General features: G+C 43.7%; 1 protein-coding gene across 3 annotated transcripts in view; it reads right to left on the bottom strand.

Annotated features, from left to right (window-relative positions):
- Positions 1 to 5,453: 5,453 nt before the first annotated feature.
- The window catches only part of BBS12 (Bardet-Biedl syndrome 12), a 31,132-nt gene continuing 13,410 nt past the window's right edge, over positions 5,454 to 23,175 (bottom strand). For 2 of the 3 annotated variants that reach the window (XM_029587108.1, XM_029587147.1), the window contains exon 2: positions 5,454 to 13,249. In XM_029587108.1, coding sequence (XP_029442968.1) covers positions 11,138 to 13,249 — 2,112 coding nt within the window. In that variant the 3' untranslated portion in view covers positions 5,454 to 11,137. Of the gene's footprint in view, positions 13,250 to 23,175 lie in introns of those variants that run through there. The other variant, XM_029587191.1, reaches the window with a different exon arrangement.

The raw sequence follows: 23,175 nt of genomic DNA, 5'->3' as shown, positions 1-23,175 counted from the left end.
GCAACTTGGACGCGGAGCAAATTATAAGCTAGACCCTTTTTTAAACAGTCTTGTAAAAATGCCAAAATGTCTACAACTGTAGCTCTGCACGGAGACAAGCCGGACTTACTACACCAAGCATCAAATACCTTCCATACTCTAACATAGGTGAGAGAAGTAGAAGGTTTTCTCGAACTTAGCATGGTGGTGATGACTGAGTCTGGATAGCCTCTCTTTTTTAATTGCCACCTTTCATAAGCCAGGCCGCTAGACAAAAGTGAAACGCCTGGTCGAAATATACTGGACCCTGTCAAAGGAGGTTGTTGAGGTGGCCTAGGCGGACGGGACCGTCGATCGCTAAGTTGATGAGATCCGCATACCATGGTCTGCGAGGCCATTCTGGAGCGACGAGAATCACTGGACCTTCGTGAGATTCTAGTCGTCTCACGACTTTTCCTATTAGTGGCCATGGTGGAAACACAAAGAAGAATGTCTTTGGGCCAAGGTAGAACCAAGGCATCCACTCCCTCCGCTCCATGTTCTCTCCTTCGACTGTAGAACCGAGCCGCTTTCGTATTGACACGGGTAGCCATCAGATCTAGCCTGGGTGTCCCCCACCTTTGAGTGAGAATGTTCATTGCCTCCCAGGAAAGTTCCCACTCTCCTGGATCCAGATACTGGCGACTGAGGAAGTCTGCTTGAACATTGTCTACTCCTGCTATGTGCGATGCCGCTAGACGACGTAGATGAGATTCGGCCCAGGTCATTAGCATGTCTGCTTCTATGGCGACGGAGCGACTTTTCGTGCCGCCTTGCCTGTTTATGTACGCTACTGTCGTGGCATTGTCGGAGAGAACCCTCACCGACTGATGTTGAATAAGTGGTAGAAATCTGCAGAGTGCTAATCGTACCGCTCTGGTTTCTAAACGATTGATGGGCCACTTGGCTTGTGAAGCTGTCCACTGACCTTGTGTTGAATGTGACTGGTATACAGCTCCCCAACCGAAAAGGCTGGCATCCGTTGTCACTAATATCCACTGTGGCGGCTCCAGTTCCATTCCTTCCTGCAAGTGACGCGGTATCAACCACCAATTTAAACTGGACCGAGCTGGCTCCAGAAGTGGTAGAGAAAGATGAAACTCCTCTGACTTGGGGTCCCACCTGGAAAGCAACGCCCTTTGCAAAGGTCTTAGATGTGCAAAAGCCCAGGGGACCATGTCCAGAGTAGATGCCATAGAACCAAGAACCTGTAAATAGTCCCATACCATGGGTAAATTTAGATCCAAAAGGCGACGAACCTGAGACGTCAATTTGATCATCCGGTCCTGTGGAAGAAAAACCTTTCCCACAGCCGTATCAAATCGAGCACCCAGAAACTGCAAAACTTGCGTCAGGACTAGATGACTTTTCTTGAAGTTGACTACCCAACCAAGTGTATGAAGAAGATGCAGAACCTTTTTGATAGCTAGTTCACAAAGAGTCTTTGAATTTGCTCAAATGAGCCAATCGTCGAGATAGGGATGAACTAATATCCCTTCTCGTCTGAGTGCTGCTGCAACTACCACCATTACACTTTGGTAAATACTCGAGGCGCAGTTGCTAAACCGAACGGAAGTGCCCGAAACTGATAAGTGCTCACCCAACACCATGAAACGAAGATATTTCTGGTGGGATTCCTGAATTGGTATATGAAGATAAGCTTCTGACAGATCTAAAGAAGCCAAAAATTCGTTTTTGTGGACGGCCGCAATGACCGATCTCAAGGCCTCCATGCGGAAACGAGGAACCCGAAGTGACTTGTTTACTTCCTTAAAGTCTAATATTGGACGAAATGTTCCTTCCTTTTTGGGAACAAGGAAATAAATGGAGTAACGACCGGACCGATATTGGGACAGAGGGACCGGTACAATAGCTCCTAGATCCTTTAACCGATGCAAGGTTTGACGAACAAGTTGTTGCTTTAGAAGAGATCCGCTTGGACTTACTAGAAAAAGATCCTTTAATGGACGTGCAAAATCCAAAGCGTAGCCTTGTTTTATAATATTGAGGACCCAATTGTCTGAGGTAATTTTGACCCAATCCCTGTGAAAACGTGAGAGACGTCCTCCTATTTCTGGCACCAAGGAATGGGCCGGCGCACCTTCATTGTGGAGTTTTGGAGGAAGGAAAATTTTGGGAGCCCATACTTGAGCCCTTGAAAGCTGTTGATGTGTAGAAAATGATGGAAATCTACCAGATCAAAATCTTCTCTGGCCCCGAAAACGGCCTCTAAAGGTATTGAACAAACGATAGGAACGAGGTTTATCCTCTGGTAATTTATAAACTTTATGATCTCCCAAATCTTTAATGAGCTGCTCTAACTCTTTCCCGAAGAGTAATGATCCTTTAAATGGAAAAGAACTCAATCGAGATTTGGAAGTTGCGTCTGCTGCTCAATGGCGAAGCCAAAGAAGTCTCCTTGCAGAAACAGCAGAAGCCATAGAACGAGATGAAGTACGTAACAGGTCATATAATGCATCAGCAGTGTATGCTACTGCTGATTCTAAACGATTGGCTTGCTTAAGTTCTGCTGAAAGCAAATCCTGAGAGGTAAGTAAATGTTGGATCCACCGTAGAGTTGCCTTCTGCATTAGACTACTGCACACCGCCGCCCGTACACCTAAAGCGGATACCTCAAAGATACGTTTAAGAAGAACCTCAAGTTTTCTATCCTGAAAATCCTTTAGAGCAGTGCCTCCAGTTACTGGAATTGTGGTGTGCTTAGCAATGGCAGAAACTGCATAATCAACCTGAGGGACCTTCAGCAATTCCAAAAATTCTTGTGGAAGTGGATAAAGTTTATCCATAGCTCTAGTAATCTTAAGCCCAGCTTCTGGAAAATCCCATTCTCAAGTAAGCAACTGGAAAAGCTTAGGATGAAAAGGAAAATATTTAGGCGGAGCCCTAATCCCTGCAAGAAGAGGATCCCCAGGAGTGGAATCCGTCACTGGTTGTGGTACTGGAATTGCCAGCTCCTCTAGTACAAAAGGTATAAGAGGATCTAACTCCTCTTTGTGAAACAATCGCAGTACTTGGGGATCATCCCCTTCCACCAGCGCTGATCCTATAACCTCCTCATCAATAGTATCAGCTGATGATCCCAGGAGTGGGTCTTGTAAATCAGGATCTTGATCTATATTAATTAAATGTGACAGATTCCTCTGCATGCTTAGGAATCTTAGCAGAGGGTGGCTGATTACCTTCTGTATCTGCTGTAGCCTCCAAATATGCCTTATGCATAAGCAAAATAAATTGTGATGAAAATGGCTGCTTTAATACCCCGCCCCGGGGGTAATGAAGTCTGAATATTATCATTTTCATTCAAATTAGAGTGCTCTGGGGCTAAAATAGGAGGTGATAAACATTCAATGCGGTCCCCTCCGTCTGACCGCGAGCTAACGCGATCGTCCGCGTACACGGCAACTGCCGTTTTCTGCCAGCAAGAGGCAGCTCTGATGGCCCTTCACTGCCAGAAACGCAGCGAAAGCACAGACTGTCTCTGGAGAGCCGTGCTGCCGGCTCTCCACAGGCAGAACAGCAATAACCTCGTGGCATAACAACAAAAATAATAAGCAGCTCTGAAATAAATTTTGCTTGTGTCCTACCAAATATTAAAATTTGCCTTGAACTTAACAGTTTTAAATTTTTTTTTTTAAAACTGCTATACAGTTAATGGAGCTTTCTCTTCAGGGGAATGAAACCTCCCTGGAAATCAATAAAAAATCTCTAAGCTTCAGAGGCATATAAACTTCTCTGGCACTGAAAGGGGGAGGGACCGGCCCACCGGTAAATCCCCTCTTTGCCCCGGAATAATAAAAGTCTTCCGGGTGTCAAGGCCAACAGACACAGCTTCAAATTAATTCTAAATTCTTTTTTTTTTTTTTTTAAACGTAAGAAGATCTAGTCAAAGATCAGCCAGAGACAAAAACTCTCTTCACTACAAATAAAGGTAAATTTACTCAGCTGACCAAAGTAACAGGACTGCAGGGGATGTCTTCCTTCACCTGCTGGAGTCAGAGGAATACTGGAGGATCACAGGAGGCACCCTGGGATATGGGAGGTGCTTACAACTTTGGCCTCTGACTCCACCTGCTGGAAGGGAGACATAACCCTACTGTCTGGACTGATCCTGGTACGTACAGGGAACAGTTATTTACATTTTTGGATAACAGAAAGACGGGGGACATTCCATGAAGTTAGCACGTAGTACATTTAAGACTAATCTGAGAAAGTTCTTTTTCACTCAATGCACAATTAAGCTCTGGAATTTGTTGCCAGAGGGTGTGGTTATTGCAGTTAGTATAGCTGGGTTTAAAAAAGGTTTGGATAAGTTCTTGGAGGAGAAGTCCATTAACTGCTTTTATTCAAGTTTACTTAAGGAATGGCCTCTGCTATTTCTGGCATCAGTAGCATGGGTTCTTCTTAGTGTCTGGGTACTTGCCAGGTTCAGCCTCTGGTGGAAATAGGGTGCTAGGCTTGATGGACCCTTGGTCTGACCCAGCATGGCAATTTCTTATGTTCAGTATTATTTAATCAATTTTCTTTAGCACCTTTCCAAAGGTTACTCAAGAGAATATGCAACAGAAACATGAGAAATGATAACAAAATAAATACATTCTCTTAATACATCTATAGTTCAGATTTTAATGCATGCAAGTTTAGTCCATAAACCCCACATTCAATTTTCCTTCCTCTGTGGGTGCACTATTCTCTCTTCAAGGCCTTACCTCCCCTTCCTTCTCCTCAAGCCTTTGCAATGTGTTTTTGCCAGCCAGCTCCACAAGCATTTTCAAGACTTATAGGCAAGTAGTCCCTTGGCTGTGCTGACCTCATGCAGCTAGAGCTCAGTAAGTGCACACAGTCTACTAATAAAGGATAAAACACTTCGAGGCCAATATTCAAAGAGCATTTAGCATTACTTAGCCAGATAAGTATAGCTTACCCAACTAAGTGGCAGCCACTGAATATCTGGCTATGCTCAGCAAATGTCACTTATCCAGCTAAGATGATAACCGAATTACTAGTGGGAGGATCGGGGCAGCGTTACTTGGCCGGTTAACTTAGCTGGTTAAGTTAATCGGATAAGTTAGACCAGCCATAGACCTAAGTAACGACTTTTCACGGACATTCAGCAGCATAGCTGTCCGACTGAATAGCCTTTGTAACTTAGCTAAATAAATTATATCCAGCTAAGTTACATACATGGATACTTTTAAAAATTGGGACATTTAAGTAAAGGGTCGTTGAAGAGGAAGTCCTATCAAGGGCATACACACCATAAGCTCTTAGGGGATAGAAATAGACTGTAATTCCACTTTGTAATGAAATAGTGCTCATGGTTTCCTTGATTTGAAAACTATACAGCTAGATTATTGTAAAGAGAACAGCTTAACAATAGCTACTGGGGACTGAGGTGAAAACGCCCATTAGTGTTTATTGACCAATACATAGAAATATGATTATACAGCAGACTGAGTCTGTATGGGCTCATAACATTTGTGTGATGGCTTTCAGTACAATTAGCATTACAGCATCTTTTGTTATGTAGTACTCTACAGCTTTATGAAACAAGTTTGCTTACCTGTAAACAGGGTTCTCTGTAGACAACACAGATGAATTAGCCATGACACATGGATCTGACAGCACTGAACAAACCCATCTCTCTGAGATCAGTAAACTTTACTGAGTTTGTGAAGGAGTTACCATGAGCATGTTGTCTCAGTCTTTTACAGAGCTAAAACATTAGCAAGGCAATCAACTCTCCAGTCAGGCAATAACCATGGCTAATTCATCCTGTCTACAGAGAACCCTCTTCATAGGTAAGAAGACCTGCTTTCTCCATCTTCAAGCAGGGCTGAATTAGCTATGGCATGTGGGAGTCCCAAGCTGAGGGTTGCAGAACAGAATGTTACTGGTTAAGCAGCCCAGTTTCCCCATCAATGGAGAGTAGACTACTGAGTAAACAAGCTGCGCAAAACTGCTTGCCCACAACCACAGTCATCTCTTAACAGGCTGTCCAGACAATAGTGGGATATGAGGGTATGCATAGACGACCAAGTCACAGCTTTGCAAATGACTTCAAAAAAAGTGATTTTGAGGTGAGCCATTGGAGCATCCTTGACAAAATCTGTAATCTATAAACCAGCCAGGTCAGAACAGTGTACAATACAGTCTGCTAGTCAATTGGACAGAGTTCTTTTGGCGGCTACACTCCAATTCCATTGGGATCAAAAGTTAAGACAGTTGAGAAGCTTGATAATGAGGCTGAAAGTTTCTCCAAGAACACACTAAAGCCCTCTTACAGTCCAGGGTGTGAAAAGCTTTCTCACCTTTATGTACATGTAGCCTTGGAAAAAAAGGTAATACGATAGCTTGGTTAATGTGGAAAACAGACACCACTTTTAGAAGAAACTTAGGACGAGTACACAGAACCATCCTATTGTGGAAGAGTTGAAGGTAATGAGACCATGAGGCCGGTGCTTGTAATTCACGGACACTCAAAGCAGACATCACAGCTACAAGGAACAGTACTTTCCATGTGAAGTACGTCAAACTAGCCGATTCCAGGTTTGAAAGGAGGCTTCTCATAAGCTGAGCCAAGACAACATTAAGATCTCAGAGCACTGGAGGTTTACTGCCATAATTCCTTCATAAATTTGAACACCAAAAGATAGATGGAGATAGAAGCTCCCTCCTCCTGCTGGAGGTAAGCTGCAATAACATTGGAGATGCACTTTTACCAATGAAGTACTAGGTCTTGAAGAAGAAAGGCAAATACCTTAGGCTACAGGGAAAGAGGTCCAGACAGCTGGACTGATACCAGAACAAAAACCTCTTCCTTTTGAAAACCATAGGACCTTTTTGTTGAAGAGGTCCTATAGTTGCCAAAATCAGGACATCTTCCATTTCTTTTGGAAGGGCAGAGCTGAAACTTCTGTGCATTCAGCATCCATGCCATGGGGACCAGAGAGGACAGATTTGGGTGGCAGGACCTGCTTTTCTCCTATGCCATGACGGGCAGAGCAGTGCCTAGCACAACGGGAGGCTATATAGACAGTCAGATTAAGTATGGGAACCATTCCTGCCTTGGCTATGCTAGAGCAATGAGGATCAGTTGCGCATGATCCCGAAAAACCTTTTGGACTGTCCTTGAGATTAACGGGATTGATGAATATACATAGACATCCCATCTTAGCAAAAAGTGTCCAAAGCTGAACTGTATTAGCTCAGAAGCATACAGAACCTCTTGACTTTTCTATTGCTTTCTGAAGCAAACAAGTTGATTATTGGTTGACCCCAGAGATTGAATAAGCTGTTAGCCACTCTTTGATCCAGGGAACCACTTGTGTGGTAGTAAACCTCTGTTGAGATGGTCTGCTAGTGCATTCCCATCTTCTTGGGAATGAGGAAACATTGGGATTAGAATCCCTGACTACACTCATGGGCAGGTACTCACTCTATGGCCATTTGCTGAAGGAACAACTCCACTGCCAGCTAAAATTGAGCACATTAAGATCATTCTTTGATTTATAAACTCTTATCCCATATAAGAGGACAAGAGTCACTTCCACAATCAATCAGGGATTAATCTAGAATAAGGGAGAGACATGGCCCTTATAAATTAGATTAATTTTAATTTTCAGGTCATTGCAAAATTAACATTAAGTACATCACAAATTTAAAAGACTAAGTTACACTTCCCCATTCTCCTAGCAATAGAAATTAATTAGGAACTCAACAATATGAATATGCATACCACAGTCCAGCAGGGAGACGGGGTCCTTTCAGTCTTTTGCAGAGTGCCATAGGTATAATTATCTACCAGTTGGTGAAAAGTTGTATGCGTGCATCAGGTGCAAAGAGCTCCTGGTTCTCAGAGAAAGAGTCTGATCTATGGAGGCTAGAGTAGCAGATCTGGAGAATCTGAAGAAAACAAAGGTATATAGAGGAGACCACCAGGGACATATTACCCAAATCCAAGCTCCAATCCAGCAGGCCCTGTGCTGCTTTGGAGGAGCAAGATCACTTCAGAGAGCATTACCCTAGTATAACAGGAAGTGAACCTGCAGAAAGGACTTACTCTCCAGGTGATGCATAATCCTCTTCATCAAGGATGAGTCTCCAAGAGCTAGTGCCCTGGAGGGACACTTTAGGGTAGCTGTCATAATTGATTCAATTATTAGAAATTTAGATAGTTGAGTGGCTGGTGGATGTGCAGATCACTTGGCAACTTGCCTGGCTGGTGCAAATATGGCAGACCTCATGCGTCAACTAGATAAAATTTTAGTCAGTGCTGGGGAAGAACCAGCTGACATAATCTATGTGGACATCACCAACATAGGAAGCTGGGGGAGTGAGGTTCTGGAAACCAAATTTAGGCTCCTAGGTAGAAAGATGAAATTCAGAACCTCAATGGTAGAATTTTCTCAAATGCTCCCCATTCCATGCACAGAACCCCAAAGGCAGGCAGAGCTCTGGATTCTAAAATGTGTGGACGAGATGATAGTGCAGGGAAGAGGGAAGAGGGCTTTAGTTTTATTATGAATTAGGGAACACTCTGGTGAGCTTGTTCCAAAGGGATGAGCTTCACCTTAACCAGGGTGGAACCAAGCTGCTGGCAACAACCTTCCAAAAGGAGATAGAGCAGCTTTTAAACTAGAACATACGGCAAAGTAGACAGTCGCTCAACAGCAAGTGGATCAGAGGGAGGTATCTTCAAAGGATACTAAAATAGAGGAGTTAGGGCATCCCAATAGAGAGGTTCCAATAAAAGCAACAGTAACCCACAAGCCTATAAGTAAAGAACCAGCTGAGTTAAGAGTCCAAAATACCCATCAAGTGATAAGCAGATTAATAAAAAAAAAAAAAAAAAGGTTTAATTTCTGTATGCTAATGCCACAAGTCTAAAAAGTAAGATGGAAGAGTTAGAATATATAGCACTGAATGAAGAGGTAGACAAAATTTGCATCTCAGAAACCTAATGATAGGAAAGTACCCAATGGGACACTGCTATACCAAGGTACAAATCATATTGCAATGATAGGTGGATCGGTCTGGGGGGAGGTGCTTTATGTGAGGGATGGCAGAGAATCCAATAGGATACAGAGCCTGTAGGAGACTAAATGAACAGTAGAATCCTTATGGGTGGAAATTCCATGAGTGATGGGGAAGAATGTAGCGGTGGAGGTATACTATTGCCCACCTGGCCAAAATGAACAGACAGATGATGAAATGCTAACAGCGATCAGGGAAACTAATATATTTGGCAGAACAGTAATATGGGAGATTTCAATTACCCCCATATTAACTGGGTAAATGTAAAATCAGAACATGCTAGGGAGATCATGTTTCTAGATGAAATAAATGACTGCAACATGGGTTAGTCAGTCCTTGGATTAATGAGAGGGGGAGCCATTTTAGACCTAATTCTTAGTGGAATTCAGAATTTGGTTTGAGAGGAAACATTGGTGGGGCCGTTCAGCAACAGTGATCATAGTGTGATTAAATTTTACTTAAATGAGTGGGAGGACATTAAGTAAATCTACAACTCTAGCATTAAACTTTCAAAAGGGAAACTGATAAAATGAGGCAAATAATTAGAAGAAATAACTGAAAGGTGCAGCTACAAAGCTTAAGAATTTACATCAGGCATGGTCATTGTTTAAAAATGCCATCTTAGAAGTCCATTCTCAATGTATTCCCCACATTAAAAAAAATTGGAAGGAAGCCCAAATGACTGACAGCATGGTTAAAGGGTGAGGTGAAAGAAGTTATATTAGCCAAAATAACTTATTTAAAAAATTGGAAAAAGGATCCATTTGAGCAAAACTGGCAAGTTAGATATAAAATATTAATAAGGCAGGCTAAAAGAGAATTTGAAAAGAAGCTAGCCATAGATACAAAAACTCATAAAAACTTTAAATATATCTGAAACAGAAAGCCCATGAGGGAGTCTGCTGGGCCGTTACAAAATCAAGGGGTTAAAGGGGCACTTGAAGATAAGGCCATCACAGAAACACTGAATTAATTATTTGTTTCTGTGTTTACTTAAGAGGATTTCGGAGAGACACCTGTGCCAGAAACTAATTTTCAACAATGATGATTCAAAAGAACAGATACAAATCGCTATGAAGCTGGAAGATGTAATAAAGAAGATTGGCAAACTGAAGAGTAGCAAAATCGCTCAGACCAATGGTATACACCCCAGAGTTCTGAAAGAAACTAAAAAACAAAATTGCAGATCCATTATTGGTAATCTGTAACCTATCGTTGGGATCATCCACCGTGCCTGAAGACTGGAGGGTGGCCAATGTAACCCCAATCTTTAAAAGTGCTCTGGTATGGACTGGGAAGTCTGAGCTCAGGTCCGGGAAAATCCATGGTAGCTATTCTAAAGAACAAAATCAAAGACCATATAGAAAAACAGTTTAATGGCACACAGCCAGCATGATTTAAATGAGAAATTTTGCTTCACCGATCTGTTACTTTTTTTTGAAGACATTAATAAATGTGTATAATGGTAAGCCAGTGGATGTAGTGTATTTGAATTTTCAGAAGGTATCTGACAAGGTGTCCCATGAGAGACTCCTAAAACAATTTAAAAGTCATGAGAAAGGAGGCAATGTTCTATTGTGGATCACAAATTTGTTAAAAGATAGGAAATAGAGAGTAGGACTAAATGGTCTGTTTTCTCTGAGGAGAAGGTAAACAGTGGAGTGCTTCAGGGATCTATATTCGGACCAGTGCTTTTGAATATATTTATAAATGATTATGTTGGACTAAAAAAGTATTACACCTAGTAAAGAATCCCTATCACAACCAAAGACTTCCACTTTTACCCCTCCTCCCAAAATTCATGTATACAGATTAATTTACCTATCATTTGCTTTACATTTCTACAAGTTCATATTTGTAAAAGCAGCAAGTCTGTTCATAGCTAAAACAATCTGTGCACAGTTAATCTTTGAAATCCTTGGTAGCAATAATGAATATTCTGAAGACATTTCATAGGTTATGGAATCTAAAAAATACTTGCTGAACTACATACCAGACAGATACTTGGTTTTGGAAGAGTTGCTGCCTAGGTGGGTTGCATCTCTGAATGAAGCTTGTAGAAAATTTATAGCAATATAAATTCATTGGCTGACCTCTCTGAATTTTTTAGCTGCTTTAGTGTCCAAGAACCTGTGAGAATTTCAGCATCTGTTTGAAGCACAAGCATGGTTAAATCAAGAGCCCTGCGCCAGGCCTCTAGCTTTGGTGTGACATTGTCATAGATCTCAAATGTGTCTTCACATTTGCTAGCAAAATCCAAATCGGCAATGTCCTTGGCATACTCTTTCAACAGGTATGCTTCAGGAGAACTGCAGTCTGACATTTTCTGGAGGTGATGCTGTATTAATGCCCTAGATTCCAACTCTGACCTACATTTAGCACTGTTACACATGACAGTAGAAATGTATTTAACCCAACCATTTGCCATTGCTCTGAGGATACTTGGCTTGTAATGTTCAGAGCATCTAGCCAGCCAAGATGAAGAATGATGAATCTGTCTGACACTCATTTTGTCATCTTGTTTTAAAGAGAGCTTCTCAAGTTTTTGAAGGTGGCTGAGGCACAAAAGTTCAACAGCACCACCACCAATGAAGACCTTCTGGTCAATTATGGCATGATACAGCCTGTAAGCGCAAGTCCAAAACTCATCCTCCATGGCTTGTATTTTTGTAGTTAGAGCATTACTGAGCACAGCTGTCACTAGAGAAATTCTAGGAGCTTTAATATTGATGACCAATCCATGGCCTGAGTGTACTGTACTTAATTTAACTGTCTTCCACATACTTACACAGGCACCTGTACCTACACAACACATAGTCACCTGTGTAAGGTATGTCACGGGTATGGCTCCAGTGACTTCACAAAAAGCCTGTAGAACATTATGATTTACTTGACTGACTATTAATATATTCTTTGGAATACACTGTTGCATCAAACTTTCAGAAACACTTCCTTTCACCAAAATTAAATGTATTTTTAATTCACTTAACATGTTTATTGTTTTATTTATCCATATACCTTCCGAGCTACTTCCTGGCATATCAAGGTGATCGGATACCATCATTACATTGGAAGTCCTATTAAATCCCACATGGCGATATTTTTCGGTCAGATCACCTTCAAGAAGAAGACATCGGAGAGGTCTGTCCTGTAGATGCTTCACAACAGTGACATTCTCCACTGACACTAGAGTAATGTATCCAGAGCAGGCACAGGAAAGGCTAGCAGATAAACCAGGAAGACAGCAAGTAACAATACCTGCAGTATCAAACTTTGCAATACTCATGTTATCCATATTTTGATGCATGCATGCAATAGCATCTTCCACTAGTTTCATGCTACGCTGATTTCCATGACTCAAAGCTGCTGCCAGCCTTCCCAAATCATTACCTTCTGTCAGAACATCTGCAGGATCCACAGTATAATCCTGGGAATTATCCTCCCAAGAGCTCTGACTTTTCTCTAGCCTGTTTAAGTGAATACTGTGAGTTAATTTTACTTTGTTGCTAAGGAAACTACATCCAGAGATCTGATGCGAGAGTTTGTATTCTGGTTCAAATGAATCTGCTGTGCTTGTACAACATTTAGAATTTTTCTTTTCAAAATTAACAATATTATTTTGCTGGAGATAATCTGTTTCTGAAATATGCTCTTTGTGTAATAGATAAACATTGTTCTGACTACGCATACTGGAACAAGAAGTGCTGTCACCTGGTTTGCTGCCTAAATCTTTACTTTCATGATCAGACTTTTCATGTATGTTAGGCAGTGGGATTTGGAGTGATTTAACTTCTTCAATGCAAGAATTCAGCCCTTCTGCCATTACTGATGCTATCAAAGAAATGGGTATACCTTGGTGAAGGCATTCCAAAACGGCATTACTCCAAGCACCAACAAGAAACAATAGGGTGGTTGTCCCAGTTTTATACACCTTATTCTGTGTCTGAATGGTCTCATAAAGAAGCTGTCCAACTGCATCGGTAAAATTCAAACTTTCAAGAAGTCGAAACGTAGAACACGTCAAAGTAGTTTCATGGGTGCTTTCATCTACTATAAATTTACTGAATTTTACTGGCCCTAGAAATGTTGTTCCTGATGTAGCTAAAGATGAAAGCTGCTGAAGTCCAATGTGGCTTGTCTTGTTCATAGCCAAAAAGCAGTGATTGGCAAGGAGTATCTGCAGGCAAAAGAAAAGCATTAGGTTTTTGTTATGAACAGTAGTATTGCACATCATATGGAGGTACCTGAATTTGAGTTGCAGCTCAAGTATGTCTCTGCTCCCTGAGTCAGCCAGGGCTGGGGATGCTGTGGAGGCAGTGTTCACAAAGTCATAGTTACTGTGCATTGGTGACATCTAGTGGCCAGATTTAAAGCTCATGATTTCAGTGCCCTGAAACGAGCCCCAATCCATTGCCCTCCCAGCCAAAGACAGCCACTGTAATGACTAGATAAATGGAAGCTGGGGGAGAAGGGGGGGGGGAAGGAGTTTATAGAAGTGGCAAAAAAATTCCTGTGTGTCAGATTCCAGCCCTAGTTCAAATTGAGCTTGAAGCCTAAAGGAGAGGGAGAAAACTTTAGCCAAAAAAAAAAAAAACTACTTGATGTTTTATTTTTAAAAACATAAAAGCAAGTTTGCTTACCGTAAACGGTGTTTCCGTAGATAGCAGGATGAATTAGCCATGCTGTCGTGGGATCTGTCAATCAGGTCTGGGAGGCGGAGCTACCAAAGTGATGTCAGAGCTTTGCTCTGAGGCTGCGCGTGGTTTCCCGCGCTCGGATCAACTCTCCTCAGTCTGTGATAAAGCAAGCGTGGTCGTAGATACGATGGTCGACTGTGCAGGGAGGTGGGTGAGTCAGCATGGTTAATTCATCCTGCTATCTACAGAAACACTGTTTACGGTAAGCAAACTTGCTTTTTCCCCGTCGATAGCAGGCTGAATTAGCCATGCTGTCGTGGGAGTCCGAAGCTCCCCAACATGCTGCATGGTATCATTTTAGTTAGTATCTTACGTGCAGCGTGTGACCCATTATGTGTCAGTCGACTGACACATAATGGGTCACACGCTGCAAGAATGAATTTTCAATTTTTTGGCAGATTCTACCACTACCGAGGCGTGGGGTAGTTGAGTCGGCGAGTAGTAGGACGACTTTTGCATTTTAAACTTATTTTATTTATTTGGAAGTTTTTATATACTGACATACACTCTGAGCATCACATTGGTTTACATGAACTTGGCATGGTAGCACTTTACAGGGAACTGACTCTCATAACTTTCTCACCAGACAGACTACAACCACTTGTAAATTTTCCCGTCAACACTATGTAAATAATTTATTACTTTCATTGTTACTGCCTAAATTATTCCTGCTACTCTTCTTCTTCAAGTTCCAACCTCCCTTGTTTTATTGTAACTTTCTTCTCTACCTCTCAACACCTGTTTATCGTTCAATGTTATCACTCCCCTGTTTCCTGTAAACCAGCATGATATGATTATCATCATGAATGCCGGTATAAAAAAGCTTTAAATAAAAAACAAAAAAAACTTATACAGATAACAGATGTGAACACATAAACTTAGCTTAAGGCAATTAACATGAGCTTGAATTACAGTATTTATAGTATTTACAGAGAATTTGTACAGAGAGCGACTTGGGGTAGGGAGATAAGGTTAAGGAAAGGTTCAATAAGAGGGGGAAGGGAAGGTGAAAAGGTGGGGGGAAGTGGGAGGGAGAATGGGTGAGGGATGGGGGGGTGAGGGCCAGAGGGGTTCAGAAGGGTATTTAGCCAGTGTCAGTATATGCCAGTTTAAACAGCTAGGTCTTAAGTTTCTGCTTGAATTTCTTTGGGCAAAATTCCTGGCGTAGGCTAACTGGCATAGAATTCCATAGAGTGGGAGCAGCTAAAGAAAGCAAACGAGCTTTTGTTGAGGCAAGGTTGTAGAGTTTGGGCGAGGGTGTGCTTAGGGTGGCTAAATATTAATTTCTGGTTGGTCTTGTAGAGGTGTAGAAGGTTAATGATTCTTTGAACCAGTTCATTTCGGGGTTGTGGAGGGCTTTGTGAATGATGGAAAGGGTTTTATATTGGATGCAGTATTCAACGGGGAGCCAGCGTAGGTCCTTGAGGACGGGTGATATGTGTTCATTTCTGTGGGTGTTGGTGAGGATGCGGGCGGTGGCATTTTGAAGGATTTGGAGTGGGTGGTGTTCTTGGGGAGACCTAGTAGGAGGGAGTTGCAGTAGTCAATTTTCGAGAATATGGTCACCTGTAGTACTGTACGGAAATCGGAGAGATGAAGGAGGGGTTTAAGTTTTTTCATGGTGTTGAAAAAGCAGTCTTTAAGTGTGGAATTGATAAATTTTTGGAAATTGATATGGTTGTCTAGGGTGACACTGAGGTCTCTAACAAGTTGGTTGAAAGCGATGGTTGTGGGAGGAATGTGGAGGGGGGAGGAGTCAGTATTATGTGATGAGATGAGCATGAGTTCTGTTTTGGCAGTGTTGAGGGCAAGATGTATGTTGGATAGGAGGTTGTTGATTGCAGATAGAGTGGATTCCCAAGTGTTGATAGCTTTGGGTAGGGAGTTGTCAACTGGTATGAGGATCTGCACATCATCTGCATAGATGAAGTGTGGGAGGCTAAGTTCAGACAGTAGGCTATTGAAAAGCGTAGAAGATAGGGATGAGCCTTGCGGTACACCCTGGTTAAGGGGCATAGCCTTGGATTCATGGTTTCCGATTTTGATTTTGTATTGTCTGTTGCTGAGATATGAAATAATCCAGCTGAGGGCAGCACCGGTTATTCCAATTTCACCTAGTCTCTGGATGAGGATACCATGGTTGATAGTGTCGAAAGCCGAGGAAATGTTTAAAAGGGCCAAGATGTAAGATTTACCTTTGTCAAGGCCTTTAATGAGGTGATCCGCCATGGAGAGTAGTAAGGTTTCAGTGCTGTGAAACCTTCGGAATCCATATTGTGAAGCGGATAAAATAAGCTGATTGTCGAGGTGGTCTGTGAGTTGGCGGTTAATTGCTTTTTCAAGGATTTTTGATATGAAAGGTAAGTTAGAGATCAGATGGTAGTTAAATGGGTCTGAGGGGGTCAAGTTTAGGTTTTTTTTAGTATTTGTTTGAAAGGGTTAGGTACTAGGCCACTGGTGATGGAAATGTTTATGATGTTGGCTATGGGTTGGGCGATTATGTTAGGTATGGAGAGGAGATATTTAGTGGGGATAGAATCTGTGGGATGAGATGATGGTCTTAGTTTCTAGAGGATGGCTTCAACTTCTGATGTGGCTATGGTTTCAAAAGAATTTCGTTTTACGGTGTGGTTGTTGGGGGGGGGGGGGTTGTGCTAGGTGGGGTGGTGGAGGGGAAACGTAGTAATAGAGTATTGATTTTATCCTGGAAATAAAGTGCAAGGTCCTCACATTTGGTACTAGCTTCGTCGTCTGGGATGTGGGCATGAGGGGGTTTAGTAAGGGAGGCTACGGGCATTGTACTAGAGGTGGTGAATTTTGTGGGCATAAAAATCTCTTAGTTTTATTTAGCATGTTACAGTAGTTATGGAGGGAAGCTTTATATTTAGCAAGTAGTGTAGGAGATGGATCTTTGCACCAATTTTTTTCCAAGCTTTCTGAGCTGATGTTTCATCTGTTTCAAGTTCTGAGTATGCCAGGGTTTTTGTTTATTAATTTGAGAGGAGCTTATTTCTCTGGATTGCAGTAGGCAGATTTTTTCTGCAACAGTATTGGTAAGGTTGTGCCCGGAAGCTATCGCCGAATCAGCATTGGAGAGGTCTAAGCGGTCGAGGGTGCTTGACAGAGAGGTGATGAGGGCGTCTTGGTTGCAAGTTTTCCTGAAGTGTACGATAGTTTTAGGGTTTGGGGGGGGGGGGGGGGGGGGGGAGGGCATTGTTAAGGGAACAGGTGGTTTTAATGAGAAAGTGGTCGGACCAGGGGATGGGATAGAATGAGGGGGGAGTCCATTCGTATGCGGGAATTTATGAAGATCAGATCTAGGGTATGTCCAACTCGGTGGGTGGGGTTGATAATCTGCCTGAAGCCGATAGCCTTTAGTGATTCTAGTATGGTGTCACATTTTCAGGTCCGTTTTCCGGGAGACTGCCAGCAGTGTGGAAGGTGACTCCCACGAATGCTCAAGAACTGAATCGAGAACCTTATGTAGTGGTAGGGCTGTACGTTCCACTGGTAGCTCGAAGATCTTTAGTAGTCCTAGGGTGTCCGCCCTAGGATCCGATACTTTCCGTATGTCTAGGTTGAGAGCCTTTCCCATCTTTTCCAGGAATTTGGGATAAGTGAGGTCCTCAGGCAGAGAGTACGGCTCAGCCGGTTGCTCCTTCGGCTCCGAGGGATATCCCTTCAAAGTGTCCGGAGTGGTGGTATGACCCGTCGGTGATTCTGGTTGAGAATGCAAATCCCGTGGTGGTGGTACCGTGAAAGGAGGGGGCACTTCCACTGGCGTCGGCGTGACAGGAGTAGGCCAGGCTGGTGCCGAGCACGGTGGCGAGGAGCTCGGTGAAGTAATCGGTAATTTATAGGTAGTCTGCATGACCTGAAAGAACCCTTCCAGAGCCAGCGAGAGATTAGAGAATGCCTCTTGAGTGGGCAGAGGCATGACTGGACGAGCGGTAGCGCCGCTAAGAGAATATCTGAGTCCTGTGGAGGTGCTGCCGCCTTACGTACCGGCGGTGAAGTTAATGTCTTTCGTTTCTTCGCCAGCAGCTCTTGTAAATTATGTCCATGAGAGCACGCTTTAGAGACAGAGGATAGGTCCGAATAGACCCTGAGGGACGAAGAAGACGAAGAGAGAGAGCGCGGAGTGTGTTCCTGTCCTAGATCCTCACTGGAGTCCGCGGAGAGGTCCACTGGGAAGGCTTGCGGTACGTGGGCGATAAGACGTCCCTGCCCTCACACTTTTTCAGCCCCCGAAGGTGTTTGTGATCTAGATATGGAAGGGGACACATCTGATGCTATCCCCTGTGTCGTGTGCGTCGTCCCTTTTGTGGAAGATAGAGCAGATGTCCTATGTTTGCGTCGATGCGCTGGCTCGAACGGATGCGTCAATTGTGTCAACTGTGGTCTTGTTGATTGCATCAATGGTCGCCTCGACGATTGCGTCAGTGTAGGACGCGTCGAGCATTGCGGTATTTACTCCCAGTGTGACTCTTCCCGCGTCGAGGACGTCTGCGTCGGTGGACGCGGAGGTATTGCATGCGTCGTCTGCGTCGCGATCGAGGCAACCAACGCCGGACGCACCTTTGACTTGTGCGTCTTTGGCCTGTGAGCTCCGTGCTTAGTTAATGGCTGCGTTGACGCAGGCGACTCTGTTCGGCCCTGCACTCTGTCCCGAGTGGGGTCTCGGCCTCTGGATGGTGCTAGGCACGCATCCCCTCCCGCCGCCCTGGACGTGGATGGTTCCACTGAGGCTGCTCGATGCTGCTGGGGCAGCATGCTGGAAGACGGCCCCGGTGACTACCGTGCTTCGGATGGTGGAGCATAAGAGCCCATGTGGCCTAATTTTAAGGCCTCCATCTTCTCAGTCCGCTGTTGACGCACCCGTGGGGATATCTTACCGCAATGTGAACAAGTCGCCATTGGGTGGACTGGGCCCAGAACCTGTAGCACTTGTCATGGTCGTCGGTTCAGGACATCACCTTGCCGCAGGGACAAGGTTTGAAGCCTGGACAAGGGTCCTTCTTTTCCTTCATCTTTTCTTCTTTGAAAAACTGAGGAGGTCTGGCGCTCCACGTGCGATCCCGCGCGCAGATTAAACAGACTGAGGAGAGTCGATCCGAGCACGGGAAACCACGAGCAGCCTCAGAGCAAAGTTCTGACATCACTTTGGTAGCTCCGCCTCCCAGACCTGATTGACAAATCCCACGACAGCATGGCTAATTTAGCCTGCTATCGACAGGAAAAATTAAGATATATAGTACTCTAAAATCCAGGACAAATAATGAACTTTTCAAACTAGCCAAGGGGCTGATTCAAACCTTTTCAGATATTCTAGTGTACTCACCACTGTTTGATATATATATATATTTTTTACACTTATAAAATTCAGAGGCAAGACATACACAGGGCAGAACTAAACAGTGCCTAAGAGACACAAGTAACAGGGCACCATTGTTTGATTTTCACCAACTTAATTTACATAGAAACATAGACTTGATGGCAAAAAAGGACCAAATGATCCACCCAGTCTGCCCAGCAAGCTTATGCCAGTATCTGCTGCACTGTGTAGGTTAAGCCCATGCTTATCAGTTTCCCAGATCGTAAAAGTCAGGGCCCTCGGATGCTGTTTGAATTCATTTTTCTTTAACCATAGCCATGGAAGCAGAAAGCAATGCTGGAGTTGCATCAGTGTTTACTACCCTTAATTACTAAGCATCATGCTTAGTAATAAGGGTAGTAAGCACTGCATCAGCATGTTACCCACATGATTTTTTGTTCTCCAAACCGTAAAAGACGGGGCCCTCATTGGTTGCTGCCTGAATCCAATTTCCATTTTCTCACTGCCACTGAAGCAGAAAGCAATGATGGGGATGCATAAACATTATCACAGTTTATTTGTTAAGGGCAGCAACTGCCACACCAGCAAGTTACCCCCTTGCTATCTTCTGCCTTCCTGTTTTGGCCTAGTTTTTCACAGAACATTACCTTACCTGAGATGACAAATCAATCTCTAGATTCTTGGGGGCAGAGGAAGGAAAGAGGGGAAGACAAGGTTGTCAAGATTAAACACATTTGGAAGGATTCATCAGTGTTACATCATTTCTTCATTTTTGTGTCTCTTGATTAATGAGGTCTAAGAGGGGGAACATCTACAGTGGTCCCCCTGAACAAACAAAATACTAAGAACTGACCATATTACTTATGAGAGTTTCTTTGAGTTTTATAGCTGGGTAAAGATGATAATCTTTTGAAAGTTAAAGTGAAACTTTACTTACCTGCTAATTTCCTTTTCTTGAGTTCTGAGAGATCCATCCGGACAAGTGAGTTCTGTCTCCTTCCAGCAGATAGAGGCAGAAAGGAGAAATTACTACTTACCTGATAATTTCCTTTTCTTTAATGGAGGACAGGTTAGCCCACACCAGTGCGTTATGCACCTCTACCATCTGCTGGTAGAGGTGCATAACGCATTGGTGTAGGTTAACCTGGTAAATATATATATCCCTGCACTGACATCAGCCCGCCAGTATTCTCTGCAAAAGCCAACTGTGAATAACTAAAGAATACATGATCATAACCATTAAGACAATCAAACACTCAGTTAACAGAACATATTGAGGTCACAGACAAGGAGTGTAATATTACTAATCTATGAACAGGATCTAACATCAGTAATCCCCGGAAACGCAGCCACTCAGGAGAACAGCAGCACCACTATCAGGCAGCCAAGGGCAGGAAGGTGGATTAAGCTATCCTTAAAGAAAAGGAAATTATCAGGTAAGTAGTAATTTCGCCTCTTAGCAATCACGTTAATCCACACCAGTGGGATGTATGAAAGCTACTCCCGAACAGGGCGGGAGGCAGCCCATGGTTCGATCAACACTGCACACGTGAAGGCTGAGTCCCCCCAGGTTTGCACATCCAGGCGATAAAGCCTGGAAGTTGTGTAAGAAATAAAAACACATCGCAGCTCGGCAAATCTCGAAGGGCGACAACCATTTAATCTCTGCCCATGACACTGCCTGAGCCCTACTGGAATGAGCGCTAACTTGACTAGAAAACAGCTGCTCAACATCCACATAGATGGCTGTGATAATCTTCTTAATCCAGCGGGTTATCGTAGCCCACGACACCAGTTCACCCCATTTACTCCCACTGTGGAGAATAAACAGCTGGTCTGTCTTCCTGAGAGGTTTAGAAACCTCACATACCTCAAGCTATGCCGCTTGACACCCAAGGACTGTAACAGGTGAAAATCCTCAAAATTTCTCTCTGCCCAGAATTGGCAGGGATTGATTCTAGAGAAAATCAGAGACCACATTTGGCCAAAAAGACGGAACAGTTTATATCTGGCCCACTTCTGGAGACACTCGCAGAGACAGTTCCCAGCAAGACAGAGCCCATAGTTTGGAAACTCTACACGCAGAACACCATCCTTTAGTAAGTAACCTCAGGAGAGGCTATACAGTGGTCAAAAGGTGGGACCCACCAGAATTTCACAACCATATTAAGATTCCACATGGGCACAGCAACCACAAGGGGCATGAAGATGCTTCATGCCTTTCAAGGCCATGCCACAACCAGATGGGCCGACATGGTGTCACCATTCACGTGACCCTGGAAACAGGCCAGAGCTGCCACCTGAATGTACCTTCAAGGAATTAAGGGCCAAGTCCTTACACAACCCATCCAGCAAAATCCAAACTAAGCAGAATTTTAACCGAATAAGAATGAACCCCTCATTCCTCACACCAAGCCAAAAACATTCACCAAACGTGAACATAGGCTAAGGAAGTGAATAACTTTTGTGCTCAAAGCAAGGTGGAACATACTGCAGTGGACTACCCACGCTTCTGCAACCAAGCCTTCTCAAGGGCCACATTAAGATAAACACCAAATCAAATCTTCGGGAAGAATAGTCCCCTGCCATAGCAGATCCCTGTGGACCAGGAATCGGAGAGGATAATCCATCAGAAGCCTTTGCAGATCTGCATAACACAGCCTCCTGAGCCAATTTGGTGCTACAAGAATTACCAATCCCGTGTGTCTTGAATCTCCTAATCATTCTGCCCAACATGAGTCACAGGGAAAAAGACATTTAGAAGCTTGCTTTCTGGCCACTCCCGCACAAGAGCATCAATGTCTGAAAACTTCAGATCTCTCCTCTGACTGAAGAAGTTAGGAACCTTCGTATTGTGTGGTGTCGCCAGCATGTCTAGAAATGGGATGTTTCAGGGGCCCACTATGACCTAGAACACTTTGCTTCACCATTCCCTTTCTTCTGGATCCAGACTCTGTCTGCTGAGAAAGTCAGCTCTTACATTGTCTGCTCCTGCAATGTGCAAGGCTGAGATCTCCTGAAGATGTACTTCCGCCCATTCCAAGAGTTGGGCTACTTCCTGTGACACTTGCTGGCTCTTGGTTCCTCCCTATCAATCGAAAGCCATTATTGTCGCATTGTCTGACATTATTTGGACTACTTGATTCTGAAAGCGATCGATGATTCACAAGCATGACAACCAATATCATGGGCTTCCAGCCTACTGATGCTCCAGAAGTACCCTTCTGTACTCCTGCGTTTTCAACTCCTGACAGCAAACTTCTAACCCTGGAGGCTCGTATCCGTTGTGCGAAGTGGCCGGTCCAGTGTTTGCAGGGGAACACCCCTTATTAGATAATGCACCTGCAACCATCACTGCAGTTAGATGCAAATCTCCACTGGTAACTGAAATCATATCGAGGAGTTTGAGACTATGGACTCCTATGCATAAGCAGTGTGCACTGAAGGGGATGCAATGTGCCCTTGCCCACAGAACTCTCTCTCAGATTGCTGCCATCAACCCATGCACCTGTAGATAAGACTACATGGTCAAGCATATCATTTTTGTCAATCGTCGCAGCTGCGCCATCAGTACCAAACGCAGCCCCCTAACAGGGACACCTGTCTTGCTTTTCGAAAAAGAACACCTAGATACTCCAGTGTCTGGGATGACTGTAGATTGCTCTTGGCCAAGTTCACCAACCAACCTAGTTACTGCAGCAAGGAGATCTCCTTGCGTGGGGCCTGAAAATTCTCCTTCATAGCTCTTGGTCCGAATTAGCCAATCGTCAAAGTACAAGTGGATCAGAATGCCATCCTCTCTCAACACTGCTGCTACCAACACTGTGACATTAGAGAAGAATCTGTATGGAGTGTCCAATCCGAAGTGATGTCAAAAAATGACGTTGCCCCAACACAGCGAAACGCAGAAAACTGTTGATGTTCCAGCTGGATAGGAATATAAAGATTCTCCTCGGACAACCCAGAGATTTAATAAACTCCCCCAACTGTCCTGCTCGTATCAATGAGTGTAAGGTTTCCATGCGGGAACGAGTCACTTGCAAAAGCCAATTGACTCCCTTAAGATCCAGG

This window comes from Rhinatrema bivittatum, chromosome 1 (genome assembly GCF_901001135.1).
Source record: "Rhinatrema bivittatum chromosome 1, aRhiBiv1.1, whole genome shotgun sequence".
Taxonomy (NCBI): domain Eukaryota; kingdom Metazoa; phylum Chordata; class Amphibia; order Gymnophiona; family Rhinatrematidae; genus Rhinatrema; species Rhinatrema bivittatum.
This window is presented reverse-complemented; position numbering and strand designations above follow the sequence as displayed.